We start from the raw sequence: 18765 nt of genomic DNA, 5'->3' as shown, positions 1-18765 counted from the left end.
TACTAGCCTCAGGAATTCATGCCATATAACTGGTTATTTGTTTCATGTAATATGTTATTGTTTGTTTCAAGTGTACCTAGTTACCCCCAACAACTGGCATCAGTGCATTAAATAAATAAAGTGTTCACTGAAAGAACATTTTCCCATTCGTTGGAAATCACAAATTCAAGACAGTCCCAATTCTCACTAGGATTACTGCTTTTTGCATTGCAGCTTAAATACCCCCCAATAAACATCAATCATTTGTGGTATCTTTTGTCTATTAACTTCAGTTTAATTCTAGAAAGTTCTCTTCTCACTCTTACTGTGTTTGCAAGCTATCTGCTTTTCAGGCAATCTTAGGGTTGTTGACAATTAACATTGTCTGTAAAATGTGCAAAATGAACTACATATTAAGATCAGTTTTTCTTTTTAAAAAACATAGAAAACACGCAGAACAGAAAACTTGTTTGTTTCAGGCAGCCATTTTTATGGATAAAAGCTGAATGCAATTTTAGATAAGAAATAGATTGGGGTGGGGAAAACTGTCTTTGAAGCAAAAGATGCTACATTTCAGGAAAATAAGTGATTGAATTGTGGATGCTCTCTGAGTCTGGTTGTTTTCTCACCGACATTTCATTACCAAACTAGGTAACATCAACAGTCCTAGAAGAAAGTGAGATTTGCTCTCATTGTATATACTAGTCTGAACCCATGAAGGCTTACAAACATTAGTGTTATGTTAGTGTTATATTTCCGAGCCAATCTCAGACACTAAAAAAAATTATGAGGGGCCTAAAAGTTACAATTAAGCAATAACAGATGGGCCTCAGGATCCTTATTCTTACAATATTTATTTGCACGTTGCAACAAGTATCACACATCTCAACAAGCCATTGTGTGGTTTGCTTGGCTTCAACTCAGAATGCTATATGAAGTTCATAAGCCTTCATGTCAGGAGTGGCCTGCTACTGATTATTCAACCACAGATATGCAAACCATATTTCAGTCCCTATCATCTTAAGTGTCAATTAAGTTGTCTTCCCAGCTTAGACAAACTGCTCAAGCTATACCAACCTATACCATTTCAGACAAATGACTGTCCAGTCTCTTCTTAAAAATCTCCAGTGACGGAGCACCCATGATTTGTGAAGGCAAGTTGTTCCACTGGTTAATTGTCCTCACTGTTAGAAAGTTTCTCCTTAGTTCCAGGTTGCTTCTCTCTTTGATAAATTTCCAACCATTTTAATTCTTGTCCTGCCTTCTGGTGCTTTGGAGAATAATTTGACCCCCTTTTCTCAGTGGCAGCCCCCCAAATATTGGAATACTGCTATCATGTCAACCCTAACTCTTCTTTTCTTTAGACTGTTCTTCAAGTTTCAGATTTTGCCTATTTTTCCCCAGCACGATTCTGGGGAAATGGTACCACAGAAGGAAAAAGAACCCCAGATCATTCCAGCCTGCTCTTGTTCTCAATACAGGCAGCCTTCACAGCAATGGGCGTTCCTTTTGCACCAGCTGCAACAGATCAATAGCACAGTGATTCATACAGCAATGGTCAGTAGGCTTTACTGATGCATATTTAGCAAGCCATACACTCCGCTCTAGTTAACAACAGTATCCACCATAGAGTGTAGTTGCTGGGAAAACAGGGAGTTTCAAATCACTGTGTGCACAAAACAGCTTGCTCTGGTCCATCCACAGAGCAAAACTGAACCAGGCAGGAAGAATTACAGGGAGGGAACAGGGGAAGAGGCCAAAGATATCAGGCATTGAAGGGAGCCTCAGAATGGACAGAAGATGAGAGAGAAAGGAAGCAGATGGGCGCCAGCAGCAGCCCTTATGGGGAGGGAAAAGAAGGGGAGAGGCAAACCGGTTTCTCCTATTTGGCAGCGCAGATTTCGCCCCCCTGCTGACCTAAAAAAAAGAAGTCTAGCAGAATATGAAGGTTTATTATGAACCAGTTTTTCCCTATTTTGTGCATCTTGCTCTAGAGAGTTATAGATCTGCACTGTCAACTAATATGCAATAACTGGTCCATCTCTCTCCAATAAAACAATATTACATGTAGTCCTCGACTTACAGCAGTTCATTTAGTGACTTTCAAAGTTACAATGGCACCGGAAAAAAGTGACTCACACTTACAACCTTTGTAGCATCCCTATGATCACATGATCAAAATCCAGGTGCTTGGCAATTGGTTCATACTTACAACCGTTGCTCACAGGATCCCCTTTTGCGACCTTTTGACAAGCAAAATCAGTGAGGAAGCCAGATTCACTTTAGCCAACGTGTTGCTAAATTATCAACTGCAAGGAATTCACTTGACAACTGTGGCAAGAAAGGTCGTAAAATGGGGCAAGCCTCACTTAACAAATGTCTCACTTAACAACAGAAAACTTTTGGGATCAATTGTGATCGAAAGTCGAGGACTAGCTGCACAGCTCTAAAGAATATGTGATTCCAGCAAAGGTTTACGGTGGCACACTACATATCTCTAAGATATGACTCAAACCACAGCAGCTCTTTGAAAGTTGCAGGCTGAGGCTTTGCTTCCCGAAAGAAAATCTAGATCCATCTGCATACAAGGCAGGCCCGTTATCATCTAAGTATCCCCAAGAAAAAGGAAAGTCCAATATTTGAACTTAGGTGTGTTCCCTTCAAGGAAAAAGCCCAATTTCCCTTCTTAGAAGGCGCAAGAAGATTAGATTATACCGCTTTTTTTTCAGAAACTCTTACTGTTTCTGTGCTGGTGTGATATCTTGACCCATACTATGCATGCTCCAATTCTCCCGATGCTTCCAGAAACGTATCATTAAAAAGAAACGAAAAATCATTCTCCGTTTTCATGCTACATTTCTCTACAGCAAGAATTCAGGGCTTAGTAACACAACGAGCTCACACTAATAAGTGGCATCTATTCAGAAAAGCACAATGCGTGGTTAATTGTCCAGGTTTAACAGCCACAGGTGATTTCTTTAATATAACTCAAGGAATGAAAGGTCGTTTTACACACTGCATGCAACGTGTGTTATAATGCATGTAGGTATGCATCCTCATTTACATGCGATGCGCTGTATTGACCAGAAAACCTACCTGCCATTCATCAAAATATTTATATCTTTTTTTCATGTTTATAAACATACCTAAAGAGCGTTGCCCGTAATTTATTAAAATTAATACAATTTGTAAAGTAGCCACATCTTTTCCAGACTCCAGCAAATCCCTTAAAAAGTTGGGCTGCTTTAATTAATAGAGAAAAGGTACTATGCCCTGTGCAAACCAAAGCTTCTCTTCCAAATTATTTTCAAAGCATGCAAGTTCCAACAGAGAGGAAAGAGACATGTGAAAAATGTTTAGCACCCCTTCAAAAACTACCATTTGATCCTAACCATTTAATACCTAGCCAAAAGAAGATGAGTAAGCGAGATTCAAGACACTTCAGTAAACTTCCAGGGTATTCTCCTTAGGCCCAACATCAGGAAAAGATTTAACTATCCCAGGAATGCAGCATTTCCACTAGCAATGGTAATGGGGGCTCAGAACTTGTTCTTACCTTCCGCTACATCATCGTCCACAGCGCCTTTCACCTGAGAAAAACACCACTGAATGTCATTCCCGCCACCGCCAGCTCCTAGAAACAGAACAGAAGTTAAATCAACGTAATTCCACACCCATCGTATGAAATTTGGCTGTACTGTGTGTTATCATTCCGCTCTGATAAACAGTGCAGCGAATGACTGACGCTGCAGAGGCAAACTCTACACACCCACAAGGACATTCTCAGCACAGATTGAAGCCCACAGATAAACCTCCTCGCAAACCATTCTCCTCCTCCACCTGCCACCTAAGCACTGGGTTCGAATTAGCCCAGAGCAAATCTATCCATCCGGCCCAGAAGCACTGCAATTTCTCAGCTAATTCTTAGCCGTTTCCAAAACTACATTCCTGAATACATTCCCCAAATCACACCACAGTTGCAAGGAATTACCTCAGATGTCTTCTAGAATTCCCTGAAAAAATGCAGTGCTTCCTTGCCTTAACAAACAACATTCATTTTCTACATTAAGCCCTCTCCCGCCCCTAATTTAGCTACATTTCCACCACCACCACTATATTTAAGAACAATAAATCAACATTCTTATTAGCAGTAGCACCAGCAGCAAACTTCACCACCTGAAGAAGAAAACAACAGAAACCCAAGCCAAGAACCTTTCCTATGTGCATAATAAAGAAATAAAACATGATTAAAAAAAAATACAAAACAGAAGCTACAACCTCAAAAGCTGAAGAGGTTGTCAGGCTGCTTTAAAGTTACAAGTAAGTTTCAAACTACCGTAAAAGACGGATCGAAGAGAAAACTTCAGGAACATTTCTGTCTAGGTGGAAGACAATGAATCACTTGAACCTTGCCGCCAAGGCATGTACAAAACACAGAGCAGACACCACCCATTTCTTCTTCATGTCATTTGAAATCAGTCATTTGGGTTGGGTTCATACAGGAAAAAGACAGTGAAGAAGTACGAGCTGGTAGCTTCTAGTTCCTGAAAAAAGGGCTGTCAAAATGGAGCCCTTTCTTTTCATGCCCCTGGCCCCAAAACCAAATGCAAAACAGTGCAGTTTCTTTCTTTCTTTCTTTCTTTCTTTCTTTCTTTCTTTCTTTCTTTCTTTCTTTCTTTCTTTCTTTCTTTCTCTCTCTCTCTCTCTCTCTCTCTTTCTCTTTTCTTCCTTTTCTTCTCTTTCTTTCTTTCTTTCTTTTTTTTCCTTCCTTCCTTCCTTCTCTCTCTTTCTCTCTGTCTCTCTCTCCCTTTGCTGCTTAAGGCTGAGCTCTATAGGGAGAACGAAGTTTGAAGCAACTATGTACTCCTTTCCTGGCTCAAGAACAGCAGGAGAACACAGGAAAAGTGGAAACAAAAGTATTCTATTTTAATCTCCCTTCTGTTACAATGTCCTGGACCATTTGACCATATCTGGAAATGGGAAAGGATGCTTAGAGATGGGGATAAATCCATACGCCATGCACAGTATTCCAAATGCGTCCCAAAGGAGCCAAAGCCGAGGCCTGTAGCTGAGCTTTGCCTGGAAACCCAAGGTTCTTCTATAAACATAAATGTAAAATGCGTCTCATTCAAAAAAAATAAAAATAAAGTAGGCTGCCCCCCCATCCAGCTGTAACTCCCTACATTCCAAGCTCTGCTTCCATTGATGAAGGAAAGAAAAAAAGAAAAAAAACAGAGGCGTTGTGAGCACATTAAGGGCTGCAAAGCCCTTCTAAATAGGGCCTCTTGTGCTCTAATTCCAAACCTAGAGCCATTAAATCAACTGGGTGTGGGTGAAACAAATTCCGGGGGGTAGGGAGAAAAAAGGAATGGGGAGAGGCAGGAGAAGGGAGCGGGTGTTTAAGGGCTCCCGGTGCATTTTCAAGCACTAGTAAGGTGGGGACCCCCCCCCCCATGTGCAGGAAGAGATGTGGGCTTCACGTAACTATCACATGTTAGGCTGCTCAAGCTGTCAGCAGCCCCCACCCACCCTCGGCTTCCCTCCGTTTGGCACCAGGATTTGCACGTCTCTTCCCACGAAACGCGGCTGCATCGGAGCACGCCGGCTTGTTGCAAAGGAGCCCACCCTTCCCTTCCCTTCCCTTCCCTTCCCTTTCCCTTTCCGACGCGCCCTCCGCCCTCGCTTCCCAAACACGGGGCGTGCAAAGCAATCCTGCCGGTCCAGCCCCGAATCCCCGCCCGGGGTGGGGTGGGGTGGGGGAAAAGCCTTTCGAGGCTTCTCAGCAGGAAAAAGGGAAATATCAATACGTTTCCACCCCCAGCCCCGCCGACACACACACACACACACACACACACACACACACACACACACACACTCACACGCCCCGCAGACCGCACACCTCGGTTGGAAACCGCTCCAACTTCTGCCTCTCCCTCGGCCAAGGAGCAGAAGCCGCCGCTTGACGGGCACAGGCGAGAAGGGGCATCGTTTGAAACCACCGTCGGAACGATCCCGGCCGTCCCTCGAGGAGATCGAGGCGGAGGGGATTGAGGCGGACGAAGCGGCCCGGGGAAGGGAGCCAGAATTTCAGGAGACCATTTGAAGGCAGCGGGAGGGACGGGCTTTCCGGGAACAAGCAACGGGGGCTGAGCGGGCCGGCGGCCACCTCCGGCACTCGGGCTCTGCCAGAGCAAAGCAGCGCAGCCCAGCGCTTCCCCCGCCCGCCTGCCCGGCGCCAGGCTCCAGTCCCCGGGCAGCCCGCGGGCTCCCTCGTCCCTTTACCTGCCATGCTGGGCGCCCAATGGTTGGCGGTCGGGAGGAAGCGGCCTCTCAGCTTCTCAATCCTCTCGCCGGGCCGGTCTCCGAGAGAATGTGCAGGGAGGATGGCAGCGGATCGCGGCCGCCTTGGCGGAGCGGCGGGGGGGGGGTGGAGGGCAAGGCCGGCTTCGCTTCTAGGGTTTCCCCGCTCTCCGTTTCCTCCTCCTCCTCCTCCTCCTCCTTACCCAGCCCCCTCCTCCTTGCAAAATGGCGCCGGCAGAACCGAATATGACGTCACCGGCCGAGGCGGGGGAAGGTGGGAAAGCGGTGGGGGAGGGGGAGGGGAGGCGGCTCGCCCGAAGGGGAAGAGGAAGGGGGCGGGGCCCTAAAAAGGAAAAAAAAAAGAAAAGAAAAGGCCGGAGATGTAGCAGTGCGCGCGTGTTGCGCTCGCTGAGCTGGGGGATCGGAGTGCGTGGCGGCGCTTCCCCGCGGGCGCTCCCGCCCGCCTGAGGTGGAAGACCCTCGAGTTCCCACAACCCGCTTCCCGCGCGGTGAACCCCCAGCGGGTGGGCCTGCCGGGTTAAAAAAACCCAAAGGGAACTTGCGCAAGTGCAGCCGAGGAGGCGACGGCTCTTTCGCTGGGGCGCTGCGCTTGCCTTGCCTTCTGCGCCGGTGCCGCTGCGAGCCTGAGAGGGGGATGCGGTTGCTTTTCTGACGAGAATCAACAGGGCGCGAGAGAGGTCGAGGTCAGGCTTTAGCTGGCGTGGGTTTTTTTTTGGTGGGGGGGTAAAAGGTAAAAAGCCCCACCATTATCTAGAGATGATACTGAGATGATGTCTCTTGGGCTCCGGCTGGAGTTACATTTTGCTTACTGTCCCAGAGGTGCTTTTTCAAAAGGCCACTGGACTTTCTTGATTCCCCCCACCGCTTTGGTTTGGTTTCTCATCCAAGAAGAACTGAAGAAGCCCTTGGAAGAGAAATGGAAAGGAAAAAAACCCAAGAAAGTCCATGTCAGATCCATGCAGAGGTGGTGTTCAACAGGTTCCGACCAGTTCTGGAGAACCGATGGAAGAAATTTTGAGTCGTTCGAAGAACCGGCAAATACGACCCCTGACTGGAGAATTTACAGTATCCTTTTCCCTGCCACGCCACCAAGCCATGCCCACAGAATCAATAGTAAAAAATTTTGAATCCCACCACTGGATCTGTGTATCTGCCATTCTTAGGTGGAAGAAATGGGGTGGTGGTAGATTTGATACATTTAATTCTTTGCCTCTCTATGTATCCTAATTATCCTATTTCTTACATTGTCTTTTGTATACATTTTTACATGATTTACAACCTTTGCCTGGTGCCCCGGATGGCCGGAAAATTCTCACCTCTTGGGGAGATGCAAGGAGAGAAGAAGGGGCCGTGTGGATTGCAGCTCCAGAAGATAACCCCTGGGGAACAGAGGTGGTATTCAGCTGGTTCTGACTGGTTCTGGAGAACTGGTAACGGAAATTTTGAGTAGTTCGGAGAACCAGCAAATACCACCTTTGGCTGGCCCCACCCCCATCTATTCACTGCCTCCCGAGTCCCAGCTGATCGGCTGGGTCTTCTTTGGTTGCCCTGCACAGGAGAACGGAGCTGGAAAGCAGGTTAATGGGGTGGGGAGGGAATGGGGGTTTTGCAGTATCCTTCCTCTGCCTTGCCCACCAAAACATGCCATACCCACCAAGCCACACCCACAGAACCAGTAGTAAAAAATTTGAATACCACCACCGCCTGGGAACCTTTCCTTATCTGCTTTCTCAGAGATGCTGGCATAATAACATCTTCACACCTGCGGATCGGTGGAATCCAAATTGGACTGTTAGGAGGGGTTTCTAATTCCCTTTATCGTAGTTGCATGCCCTGAAGGGCCTTAGATCCTGCTTTGAATTTCGACCTGCTTATACTTCTCTTCAAATAAAAGATTCCTTTTGAAATACAACATTTTCAAGGGTCTATCCTTATTTTTTGAAGGGGGAAAGAGGCTGCTCCTTACAGTCCAGTTGATGTTTGGAAAAGCACCTCTTGGTCAAACTGGGACCCAAATGGTTGAGAATCTCCATAGACCTTTCCTTATTGATAATGATTATTGATAAGGTGACGGGCAAACATAAAGGAAGAGACAGAGTACCCAGTTCAGTTTCCCTTCCAAACTTGAAGGCCTGGAGCTTGGTAGTTTCCATCTCACCTTTCAAAAATGGTTCTGACTTTGGAAAAGTAGAAAATGCAGAGCTGCTGCTGTTGCCCTGTTTGGCCAAGGTGCCAAATTCCTGAAAACTTCCTGTTGTATCTAGACCGATACTTCTCAAATTTCCATGCGGTATTTTGAGTCCCACCCATCTATTGATCAAAGCAACTGAGCCAAGATGGAAAGAAAGCGCCCACTCTTTCAGAAATAACTGCTTACAGGCATTCTGTTGTTACAGTATTACGTTTCATGGATACAGTAAGTGGAAAGAACTTTTTTTTTTTTTTTTGGTAATCACGTGGCTGGCAGTTTTTGTTGCACTAACTGTTAAATAAGGAGTGGGAACTGACTGGGGCTAAGGCACTGTTGGGAATAAGCTTCCCCTAAATTCAAAATGTATTCCACCACCCCCTAAAATCAGATATGTAACATTTTGCATTACAGGTAATCCTCGACTTACAACCACAACTGAGCCCAAAATGTGTTGCTAAGCGAGGCAGTTAAGTGAGATGTGCTCCATTTTATGACTTTTCTTGTTAAGCTATGTTAACACCATGGCTGTTAAATCAGTAACACAGTTGTTAAGTCCCAAAGGGGACTTAACTAGAGGTTCTTATTTTTTTTTCTTTTGAAGACATTTCGCTTCCCATCCAAGAAGCTTATTCAGCTCTGACAGCAGAGTAGAGAATGGAAGGGTTCCGCTATCCTGTCAGAGCTGAAGAAGCTTCTTGGATGAGAAGCGAAACATCTTCAAAAGAAAAAAAATAAGAAACTGCAGTTGCCTCCTGAGAAAAAGCCTCTTTGGGACAACCATGACTTGGATGACTGAGAATCTGTACAGACAGTTGTTAAGTGAATCTGGCTTCCCATTGACTTTGCTTGTCAGAAGGTTGCATAAGGGGTGATGGATCCTTATGCAACCTTCTGACAAGCAAAGTCAATGATGACTTTGATGACCGTGATGGCGAACCTATGGCATATGTGCCACAGGTGGCACACAGAGCCATTTGTGCTGGCACGCAAGCTGCAGGCAAACTTACCTCACTGTGCATGCACGTGCCTCACAGCTAATTTTCAGCCTGTTTGAGGCCTTTTTCGGCCTCCCAGAGGCTTGAGGAAAGCCTTTGCAGGCTGAATAATAGCCTCATTTAGTCACTTCCTGTAATTTCAGAAATACCAGAAGTGACAAAACGGGCCCATTTTTTGGCCTGCAGAAGGTTTCCTCAAGCCTCTGGAAGGCCGAAAAAAGCCTCAAACAGGCCAAAAATAAGCTGGGAAGTGCAGTGCAGGTAAGGGGGCAGTGTGGGGGCGATTGCGTGCGCATGCACAGGGGGCGTGGGGGGGAATGCATTGCCTTCTGGGTGCTGGCACATGAGTGCATGCACAGTTTTTGGCACAGGAGCCCAAAAAGGTGAGCCACCACTGCCCTAGGACATTGCAACCGTCATAGATATAAAACAGTTGCCAATCACCTGAATTTTCATCACGTGACCTTTGGGATGCTGCAACCATTGTAAGTGTGAAAAATGATCATAAGTCACTTTTTTTCAGTGCTGTTGTAACTTTGAATGGTCACTAAACAAATGGTTGTAAGTCAAAGACTACCTGTAGTTTACTGTTTTGCTTTGGATCTTAAAGTCCAGAGCTTTCCACGGTTGTGGTTAGTATGAGCTCCAGTAGATGCTGACTGTCTTCATTTATTTTTATCCCACCCTTCATTATTTTTATAAGCAACTCAAAGCAGTAAATATAACTAATAGTCCTTCCGCCTCCTCCCCACCCCCCCACCCCCAAAACAATGACAGGATGAGCTGAGTTGGGCACAGTGACTGAACCAAAATCACCGAGCTGCTTTTCATGCCCCAGGCAGGATTAGAACTTGCACTCTCCTGGCTTCTAGTCTGCTGCCTTAACCACTAGACCAGAGTGTCTCATCTTAATACAGTCTTGGTGTGCTCAACTGGAAACCAGCTGAATTTCCCTTTGGGGTGCCCTCTGGTTCTTCTCCAATTTTGGATGAGAGTTACATCCACCCACAGATCATGAGTACCACTCATTGAGAACAACTGTGGCTAACAATGGAATAAAATTACTCCATAAGCTTCTGTGGGATTAAACCTCCTACACCAGTATTGCTCGGCTGGGATGCTGATTGTGACAAGCATAAAAGTGAGTTTTCTACAATATTGGTGCATGTTGTATAGCCCTTAGCGGCAGTCCAGGCAGTAAACAACCACAATTGGGACTGAAATTTGTATGGCTATGCAAGGGGGTTGTTAAGTCAGTGGTGCCGAAATTTATGAACTTTTCAGCCATGGTTGCTTAACAAACCACTGCAGCTTTTTTTTTCTCTCCATATCCTTCAAACATTTCTATTATTAAATAATATAAAATACAAAATTCAAAAGTAAACGAGCAATGAGGAGGGAAGGGGAAGGGGGAAGAGGAGTGAGGAGAGGTAGGGAAAAGAATAGAAAAAGAAGCACTGACTTGCAACTCTCTCTGTTGCAGTAGAATAAAGCGTTAACATCAAATCACAGCTTTTTTGTTTTTCCATAATAATGTGAACAAGCGGTTTCTATAAGGATCTATCAATCTAATCTATAGAAATAGAAATAGAATTCTTTATTGGCCAAGTGTGATTGGACACACAAGGAATTTGTCTTGGTGCATATGCTCTCAGTGTGTTCATAAAAGAAGAGATACATTAGTCAAGAGTCAAGAATCATCAGGCACAACACTTAATAGTCATAGGGTACAATAAGCAATCAAATCATACTAGGAAACGGTCCATATAAATCGTAAGGATACAAGCAGCAAAGTTACAGTCATACAGTCACAAGTGGGAGAGGATGGGTGATAAGGAGTGATGAGAAGGTTAACAGTAATAGTAGTGCAGACTTTGTAATAGTTGAACAGGGTTGAGGGAATTTCTATAAGGATCTAAAACCCCAAGTCAGAGTCACATTCTTTTTCACACCAAGCACGAAATTTAGAAGTGGTTTGCATGTGGGAACAAAAGTACTTAGGTTCTTTTCTTTGATCGAAGTAATCAGTTTTGCCATTTCAGCCAACTCCAAATTCTCAAATTCTGCATCCATTCTTCCATGGTAGGAATCAGAGTGTCTTTCCATTTGTGCACGTATGATGGTCTTGCTGCTGTCAACATGTATAATAATAAATTTCCATTTTTTTTCCTCCAGTTCTTTTTCCATTAGTCCCAAAAGGAAAAATTCTGGATTCATTCCTATCTCCATTTTCAGGATTTTCTGTATTAGAGTATGACTCATACTCCAGATTTTTTTTTTTTTTGCTTTATCACATGTCCACAATAGATGATAAAATGTCCCTTCTTTATTCTGACACTTCCAACATTCATTTGACATAACTTTATTCATCTTAGATAGCTTATATTACATCCTCTTATAAAAATTCTCTTTTAAATTATAATTTAATGTAAATTTTAAACCCTTCATCCACATATTTTCCCATTGTTCAAGCATCATATTACATCCAAAATTTCACTGTAGTTTTTAAGTCAATCGGGCTTCCTTTAAGCGAATCAGGCTTCTCCCATTGACTTTGCTGGTCGGAAGCTAGCTGGGCAGGTTGCAAATGGGGATAACAGGGTCTTATGTAGCTTCAGCCATCGCAAGTAAATGCCGGTTGCCAAGCACCCGAGTTTTGATCGTGTGACTGTGGGGATACTGGGATGGCTGTGTTCAGGGGACCAGTTGTAAATCACTTTCAGTGCCATTGCAACCTTGAATGGTTGCTAAATAGATGTTATAAATAGAGGATTATGTGTAGAATTTTGACAAAATCCCCTTTCGGCTTGTTTGTTTATTAAGTGTATGGGGATGTTACATTAGCCAGGAGACTACAATGCTAATTCACAGTAGTAGCCTGGTGTTCTGACCAGGGGTGGGATTCAACTGGTGTTACTACCAGTTTGGTGACTATGTTTGTGTGCGTGTAAAAAAAAAAAAATCAGTTGTGCCACCCGGACAGCTGAAAAGCACTGCACGTGGGTGCGCAGCATTTGAAAAGCCACTTTTGTCCTGCTTTTTCAACCTCAGCTGTGCCGCACAAAGCAGCTGAGGTTGAAAAAGCAGGAAATAAAAAGAGTTCCGGTTTGCAGCGCTTCGGGGCAGGCAGGAATCCGCAATCGAGCACGGTTTCTGCCTGTGCTCGCTGCTGGAGTGCCCTGAGCCATTTGGCTTCAGGGCTAGCCACCTCCGTAGAAGGTGGTGAAGATAGGGGGGATCTGACAGGGTCGAGAGCAATCGCACCTCTCTTCCCTAGCCGGCTAAACCCCCTTTTCCGAAGGTGGTAGAGCAGTGATCAGAAATGGCCGCCACAAAGAAGCACTCAGCCGGAAAAGAAAGTGCAGGAGGAGTTAAGAAGAAGTGAAAGTTTTTTTGCTGACCGGGACAACGCAACAACGAAGGTATCCTGGAACTTAAAATCTGTGCAAGATACATCGTTCCCAGAGATCTACAAGCGGCGAATGGAATTTAAAAGGGAAAGTTATGTACTATACTAAGTGTTATAAATTTAGGGGAAAGAGTTAAAGGTGTCACACTCCAATTAGGGTACAGGAGAAATTTTGTTTAAAGAGAAAAGATAAATAGATAGCTGGAAACAGAACAGACAAAGAATAATAAGCATAACGACCTGAACTGAGATGAGATAAATAAAATAAAACTTAAGAAAGTTAAAAGATGTGAGAAGCTATATAGAAAATGGAAAATGGTAATAAGATATGGAATGGTATATAAAATGAACATGAATTTGAATTTGTGTCTGTATGAAGAGATGTAACCCAGGATCAAGCAGCTTTCAGAAAAGATGTTTTATGTTTTTATGTTTTATGTTTTCTTTGTGTATTGTTTTTGAAAATTAATAAAATTTGTTTTAAAAAATAAAAAGAAAAAGCAGGAAAAAAGGGGCAGGTAAGACTGCAGGTGGGCCAAACAGCAGCAAACACAGAACCGGCTTGGTGTCTGCTGCTCTTCAGAGCTACCGGTTCTGTAGAACTGGGCAGAACCGGTAGCATCCCACCCCTGGTTCTGTCCAAGGCTTCCGAGACTGTAATTAAGCACATGCTTAGTTAAAACAACTCTTGTTTTATTTCAGTGGTGGGAATTATGTTCATTCCCAGCTGGTAATGAGTCCCAAACAGTCCCTTCAAGATAAGCACCCACCTTTCTCTCCTTTGAATTGCTGCCAACAGCTAGAGTGCCAAATGAATTATAATAAACCAACCAAAGTACAAAGTCCACACAGAGCTTCGAGGATTAGCCCGAACAGAACAAGTGACTTTGCTTCCTGCAAAGGCTTCTTCACTTTTGCCTGTCCTTGATACCTTATGGGAGGGGCAATCACCTTCCAGCCTTACTTCCAAGTCACCCCTTTTGTTTCAGCTGCTCTCTCCTAGCAGATCTGCAAACACACACACACTGGGAACGAGCTCCCCTTGGGTTTCTGCCTCGCTGCTGCCAGACCACATGACTCCCAGATGGTCCTGGCCCCATCTCTGTATCAGATGCAGAACCTTCATCTGAGTCCCAGACTGGTCCCCTTTCTTCCCCACTGTCCAATTCCGCTGCCATCAGCACAGGCTGCCGGCGAACCACAATACTTGGCTGCCTATGACTGCTTGTCTTGTTTGGTTCATGCTTTCCAAGCGGCAACAAAAGGGCCGAGCTAGCTCCACACCAGAAAGAAAGGCTTTCCTGCAGCAGCATCCGAGGCCCTCTCCTTCCACCAAATAGAATAGAATAACAAAGGTGGAAGCAGTGGTGGGATTCAAACTTGTTTTTTACTACCGGTTCTGTGGGCGTGGCTTGGTGGGCGTGGCAGGGGAAGGATACTGTAAAATCTCCAGTCAGAGGCGGTATATGCCAGTTCTCCGAACTACTCAAAATTTCCACTACTGGTTCTCCAGAACTGGTCAGAACTTGCTGAATACCATCTCTGGTTGGAAGGGACCTTGGTGGTCATCTAGTCCAAACCCCTGCTTAGGCAGAAAACCCTACACCACTTCGGACAATCTCTTCTTAAAAACAATCAGTGTTGAAGCATATCAGCATTACAATCGGGAAGGTGCAGCACCAGCAGGATTTTAACTACCTGCACAATGCACCAGCTTGTCTCCCCACCGGTGGTACCTATTCATTACTCGCATATAATATGCTTTCAAACTACTAGGTGGGCTGAAGCTGAGGTGAGCTCATCCCACCACACTCAAACTGCTGGAACAAAGACTGCTTTCCAGTATCATTAAGCCACGGAGCCACTGTGCCTCTTTTCCAGCTTGTTCATATAAAGCAGGGGTCTTCAAACTTGGCAGCTTTAAGACTTGTGGACTTCAATTCCCAGAATTCCTCCTCCAGTCATATTAGCTCAGGAATTCTGGGAGTTGAAGTCCACAAGTGTTAAAGTTGCCAAATTTGAAGACCCTTGTCTTAGAGTAATACAACAGCAGGAAATACATCACAGGAACAATAGAGATGAAACCTGGAGGGGCAATGTGATACAGGAAACCACTACAATAGAGGGGAATGATAGAGCTGCATATAAGATAGAGCAGTCTTCAAACCTGGCAAGTTTAAGACTTGTGGACTTCAACTCCCAGAATTCCTCCTCCAGTCATATTAGCTCAGGAATTCTGGGAATTGAAGTCCACAAGTCTTAAACTTGCCAGGTTTGAAGACCCTTGATATAAAGCATTGCAATCCTACCATCCCCATAGGATCCCCTACAACAAGGGTGTCAAACTCAAGTCCTGCAGGCTGCGTTTGGCTCCTGGGGTGTTTAGATCTGACCTGTGGGGTGCTGTGGAAACATCGAAGGACCAGCCCATGGTGCCTCTTCCAGAGAAAATGGAGCTTGGGAGGACCATGCACAGCCCTCCCAGTTTCCATTTTCAGCCCCAATGGACTCCTGCAGCCCTCTGCCAATGAAAACGGAGCTTGGATACATGCGTGTCCCCCCAGGCTCCATTTTTGCTGGCAGAAGGCTAGCAAAACAAAATAAACACAAAATAAAAGGAGAAATTATTCCCCTTTTGCATTTGAGCATCCAAGAAAGGACAGGAAATGCGAAAGGGAAAGAGGAAAGACAAAGAAGGCAGGACGGGAAGAAAAAAGAAGGAAAGAGGGGAAGGAAGAAGAAAGAAGGAAGAGAGAAGCAAAAAGAAGAAAAGGAAGGAGGGAGGGAAGAAGAAAGGAAAGAAGGAAAGATTATGAGAGGGAGGGAGGGTCTCAGGGGAGTCCTGCCTTAGCATTTGACCACCACAGGTGCCCCCGACACAAGTGATGTCAAACTGGCCATGCCTACCAGGACCACACCCTCCCCAGCCCTCCAACCACGCCCCCACCCCCAGCCCCAAACTCAGTCCTGATGCGGCCCTCAATGAAATCGAGTTTGACACGCCTGCCCTATAGGATCACAAACTTTTTCAATATCTGAGCACATATGTGCAGTCAGAATGGGAGCACTGTCCATCCTGGCTCTGGGTTGGCTTCTCATGTCCCAGTCTTCAGCCCAGTCTACCCGATGCAGAGAGGAAAGATCAGGTCAGCAAAGCTTCAGTCTGGTCTACTCTGGTTTGGTCTACACTGTCCATCCTGAGTCTGGGTTGGCTTCTCATTTCACTTGCCCGAGTCTGTAGAAGCCCAGTGATATACAGTATATTGATTAATTCTTAATGATTAAATGTGTGATATTCTTTCCTGCCCCACCCTGATTATTTTATTCATGAAGAGACATCCCAGAAAGGTATTGTTTGTTCTTAAAGATAAAATATGTGCAACACACACTGTTGCTATTAGATGCAAGCTCCATGTGCACAACAGTCTGGGAAATTGAGCTTAATTATGGTCTGAGACCAGGTAATAATAATAATGATGCAAATTCCAAAGCAAGAACAGGTAAAAAGATAAAAGAAATTCCCAGGAAAGACTTCACTTGTGCATAGACAGGAAATAATGTACTGAAAGTTGTTTACTAAGTAATAAAAACAACCACCACAACCAAAGTCCATGGTCCCTCCTTCAAAATGGCACATCTGTTCACCGTAGATGTAAAAAGCATCTTGTGTAATACAACTGTATTGTACTCAAGGACTGTGGACCGGATTCTGCCCATGATGTATTTGGATCCGGCCCACCGGGCTGTCCCAGTCTAGTCACATCGCTTCAGCCCAGTCTACCCAATGCAGAGAGGAAAGATCAGGTCAGCAAAGCTTCAGTCTGGTCTACTCAATTAGGACAGCGTGGCTTCGGCCCGGTCCACTCAATGCAAAGAGAAAACATGCCAGCAGTTTGGGGAGTGGCATCAAGCTGGCCACGCCTACCTAGTTGGCCACACCCACCCAGTCGGACATGCCTCCTGGCCCCCCTGAGGTCAACCCCAGCCGTGATGCGGCCCTCAATGAAATTGAGTTTGACACCCCTGAGTTAAGGCATCCTTAATCCAAAATTGCTTTGAGAGCATCTCTACCTTCTTCTGAGAGTCAATTGGCTGCAGTAGTGAAAGCTCCAGGGTGAAATGTGACCATGAATTTTAGTCTTACCTTGAGCATGAAGTCCCCTGGTTGACTTTGGCTTGGCCAATGATTCCCTCAGCCCCTAGGCAAGAGGCAGTGTCAAGCCACTTCTGAAATACAGGTAATCCTCAACTGAGCCCAAAATTTATGTTAAGTGAGAATGTGTTAAGGGAGATTTGCCCCATTTTATGACCTTTCTTTCCACAGTTGTTAAGTGAATCACTGCAGTTGATAACTTAGTAACATGGTCGTTAAGTGAATCTGGCTTCCCCATTGACTTTGCTTGTCAGAAGGTTGCAAAAAAAAATGATTGCATGACCCCAGGATGCTACAACGGTCATAACTATGAAACCAATTGCCAAGCACCTGAATTTTGATCACATGATTGCAGGCTGCTGCAACAGTTGTAACTCTGAAAAACGGTCCTAAGTCACTTTTTTCAGTGCTGTTGTAACTTTGAACGGTCACTAAATGACCGGTTGTAAGTTGAGGGCCACCTGTACCTTGTCAAGAAACTAGACCAGGCACTCACCAGAGGCCAAAAATGGACTTGCTTCCTCCTTCAGGGGAAGTCCAATCCTAAGAAGAAAATCTAAAAAGTTCCTTTCAATTAAGCTGGACTCCTGGTGCTTGCAGGGATGCATCTAGTGCAGAAACAGCTTACCATTTACAATATTTGAAAAGACTTAATCATCCATATTGTAACCACAACTCTGGATGCCTACTGTTCTGACCAAGGCTTCTGAGACCGTAATTAAGCACACGCTCAGTTAAAACAATTCCTGTTTTATTTTAACACTGGGAATTATATTCATTCCCAGCCAGTAATGAGTTAGCAAACAGTCCCTTCAAGATAAGCACCCACTTTTCTTTCCTGTGAAGTGCTGCCAACAACAGAAGTGCCAAATAAACTATAAAAAACACCCCAAGTACGAAGTCCACACAGAGCTTTAAGGATTAATCTGAACAGAGCAAACGACTTTGCTTCCTGCAAAGGATTTGTCACCTTTGTCTGTCCTTTATATCTTGTGGGAGGGGCAATCACCTCCAAGCCTTACTTCCAAGTCGCCCCTTTAGTCTCAGCTGCTCTTGCCTTCAAGCAGCTCTGCACACACATGCACTGGGAACAGGCTTCCCTGGATCCTCTGCCTCGCTGTTGCCAGACTTCAGAGGCTCTGGAGTCAGCACATAAGTCTCAGATGGTCCTGGCCCCATCTCTGCATTGGACACAGGACCCTCGTCCAAGTCCTCTCCAGACTCCTGGATTGGTCCCGGTCCTTCCCCACCTTCAATTCTGCACAGGCTGCTTCCTGGTCTCCTGTCGATTTGTGAATAAAATCTGATCCTGCTTAGGTTTTAGTTTTTTCCTCCAAGGTCATGCACACTCAACTAGAGGCTGCCCACCTCTACAAAACCAAATGGTGGGGATCTAATGTGGTCAGTGATCATAACCTCCTTCCCATATCATTTTAAAGAACTATACTTCTATTTAAGCTGTTATGGATTCCAGTCCAGTTCATTGAGTGTATGGACTGTGCTCCACAGAGTTTGTGTAAGAATAAATATTATTCTTTGTTTATTCTAAAAGATACCTCGCTGGTTTTCTTTTGCTGACAGAATATTGTGCACCTTGCAAGATATCAGATGGTAGAACATTCAGTGTATGGATTAATGTTTCTTGAGCCCGTCAACTTTAAAAGGTGTAGACTGCAACTCCCAGAATTCCTTTCCTGCCTGGGGAATTCTGGGACTT

General features: G+C 44.9%; 1 protein-coding gene and 1 long non-coding RNA gene across 3 annotated transcripts in view; one reads left to right on the top strand and one right to left on the bottom strand.

Annotated features, from left to right (window-relative positions):
- Positions 1 to 7429, bottom strand: part of PPP2R2A (protein phosphatase 2 regulatory subunit Balpha) — a 61297-nt gene extending 53868 nt beyond the window's left edge. The window contains exons 1-2 of one of the 2 annotated variants that reach the window (XM_026714898.2): positions 6262 to 7429; positions 3536 to 3613 (exon numbers count right to left, since the gene is read on the bottom strand). In XM_026714898.2, coding sequence (XP_026570683.1) covers positions 3536 to 3613; positions 6262 to 6268 — 85 coding nt within the window. In that variant the 5' untranslated portion in view covers positions 6269 to 7429. Of the gene's footprint in view, positions 1 to 3535; positions 3614 to 4315; positions 4653 to 6261 lie in introns of those variants that run through there. The other variant, XM_087938879.1, reaches the window with a different exon arrangement.
- LOC148125027 (uncharacterized) lies at positions 7227 to 8212 on the top strand. The gene is made up of 2 exons (XR_015744657.1): positions 7227 to 7365; positions 8035 to 8212. It is a non-coding gene; the product is annotated as an uncharacterized LOC148125027 (long non-coding RNA).
- Positions 8213 to 18765: the final 10553 nt, after the last annotated feature.

Source organism: Pseudonaja textilis, chromosome 9 (assembly GCF_049901715.1).
Source record: "Pseudonaja textilis isolate UNSWEBS1 chromosome 9, rPseTex1.2, whole genome shotgun sequence".
Taxonomy (NCBI): domain Eukaryota; kingdom Metazoa; phylum Chordata; class Lepidosauria; order Squamata; family Elapidae; genus Pseudonaja; species Pseudonaja textilis.
The sequence above is the reverse complement of the archived record's forward strand: the minus strand, read 5'-3'. Positions and strand labels throughout refer to the sequence as shown.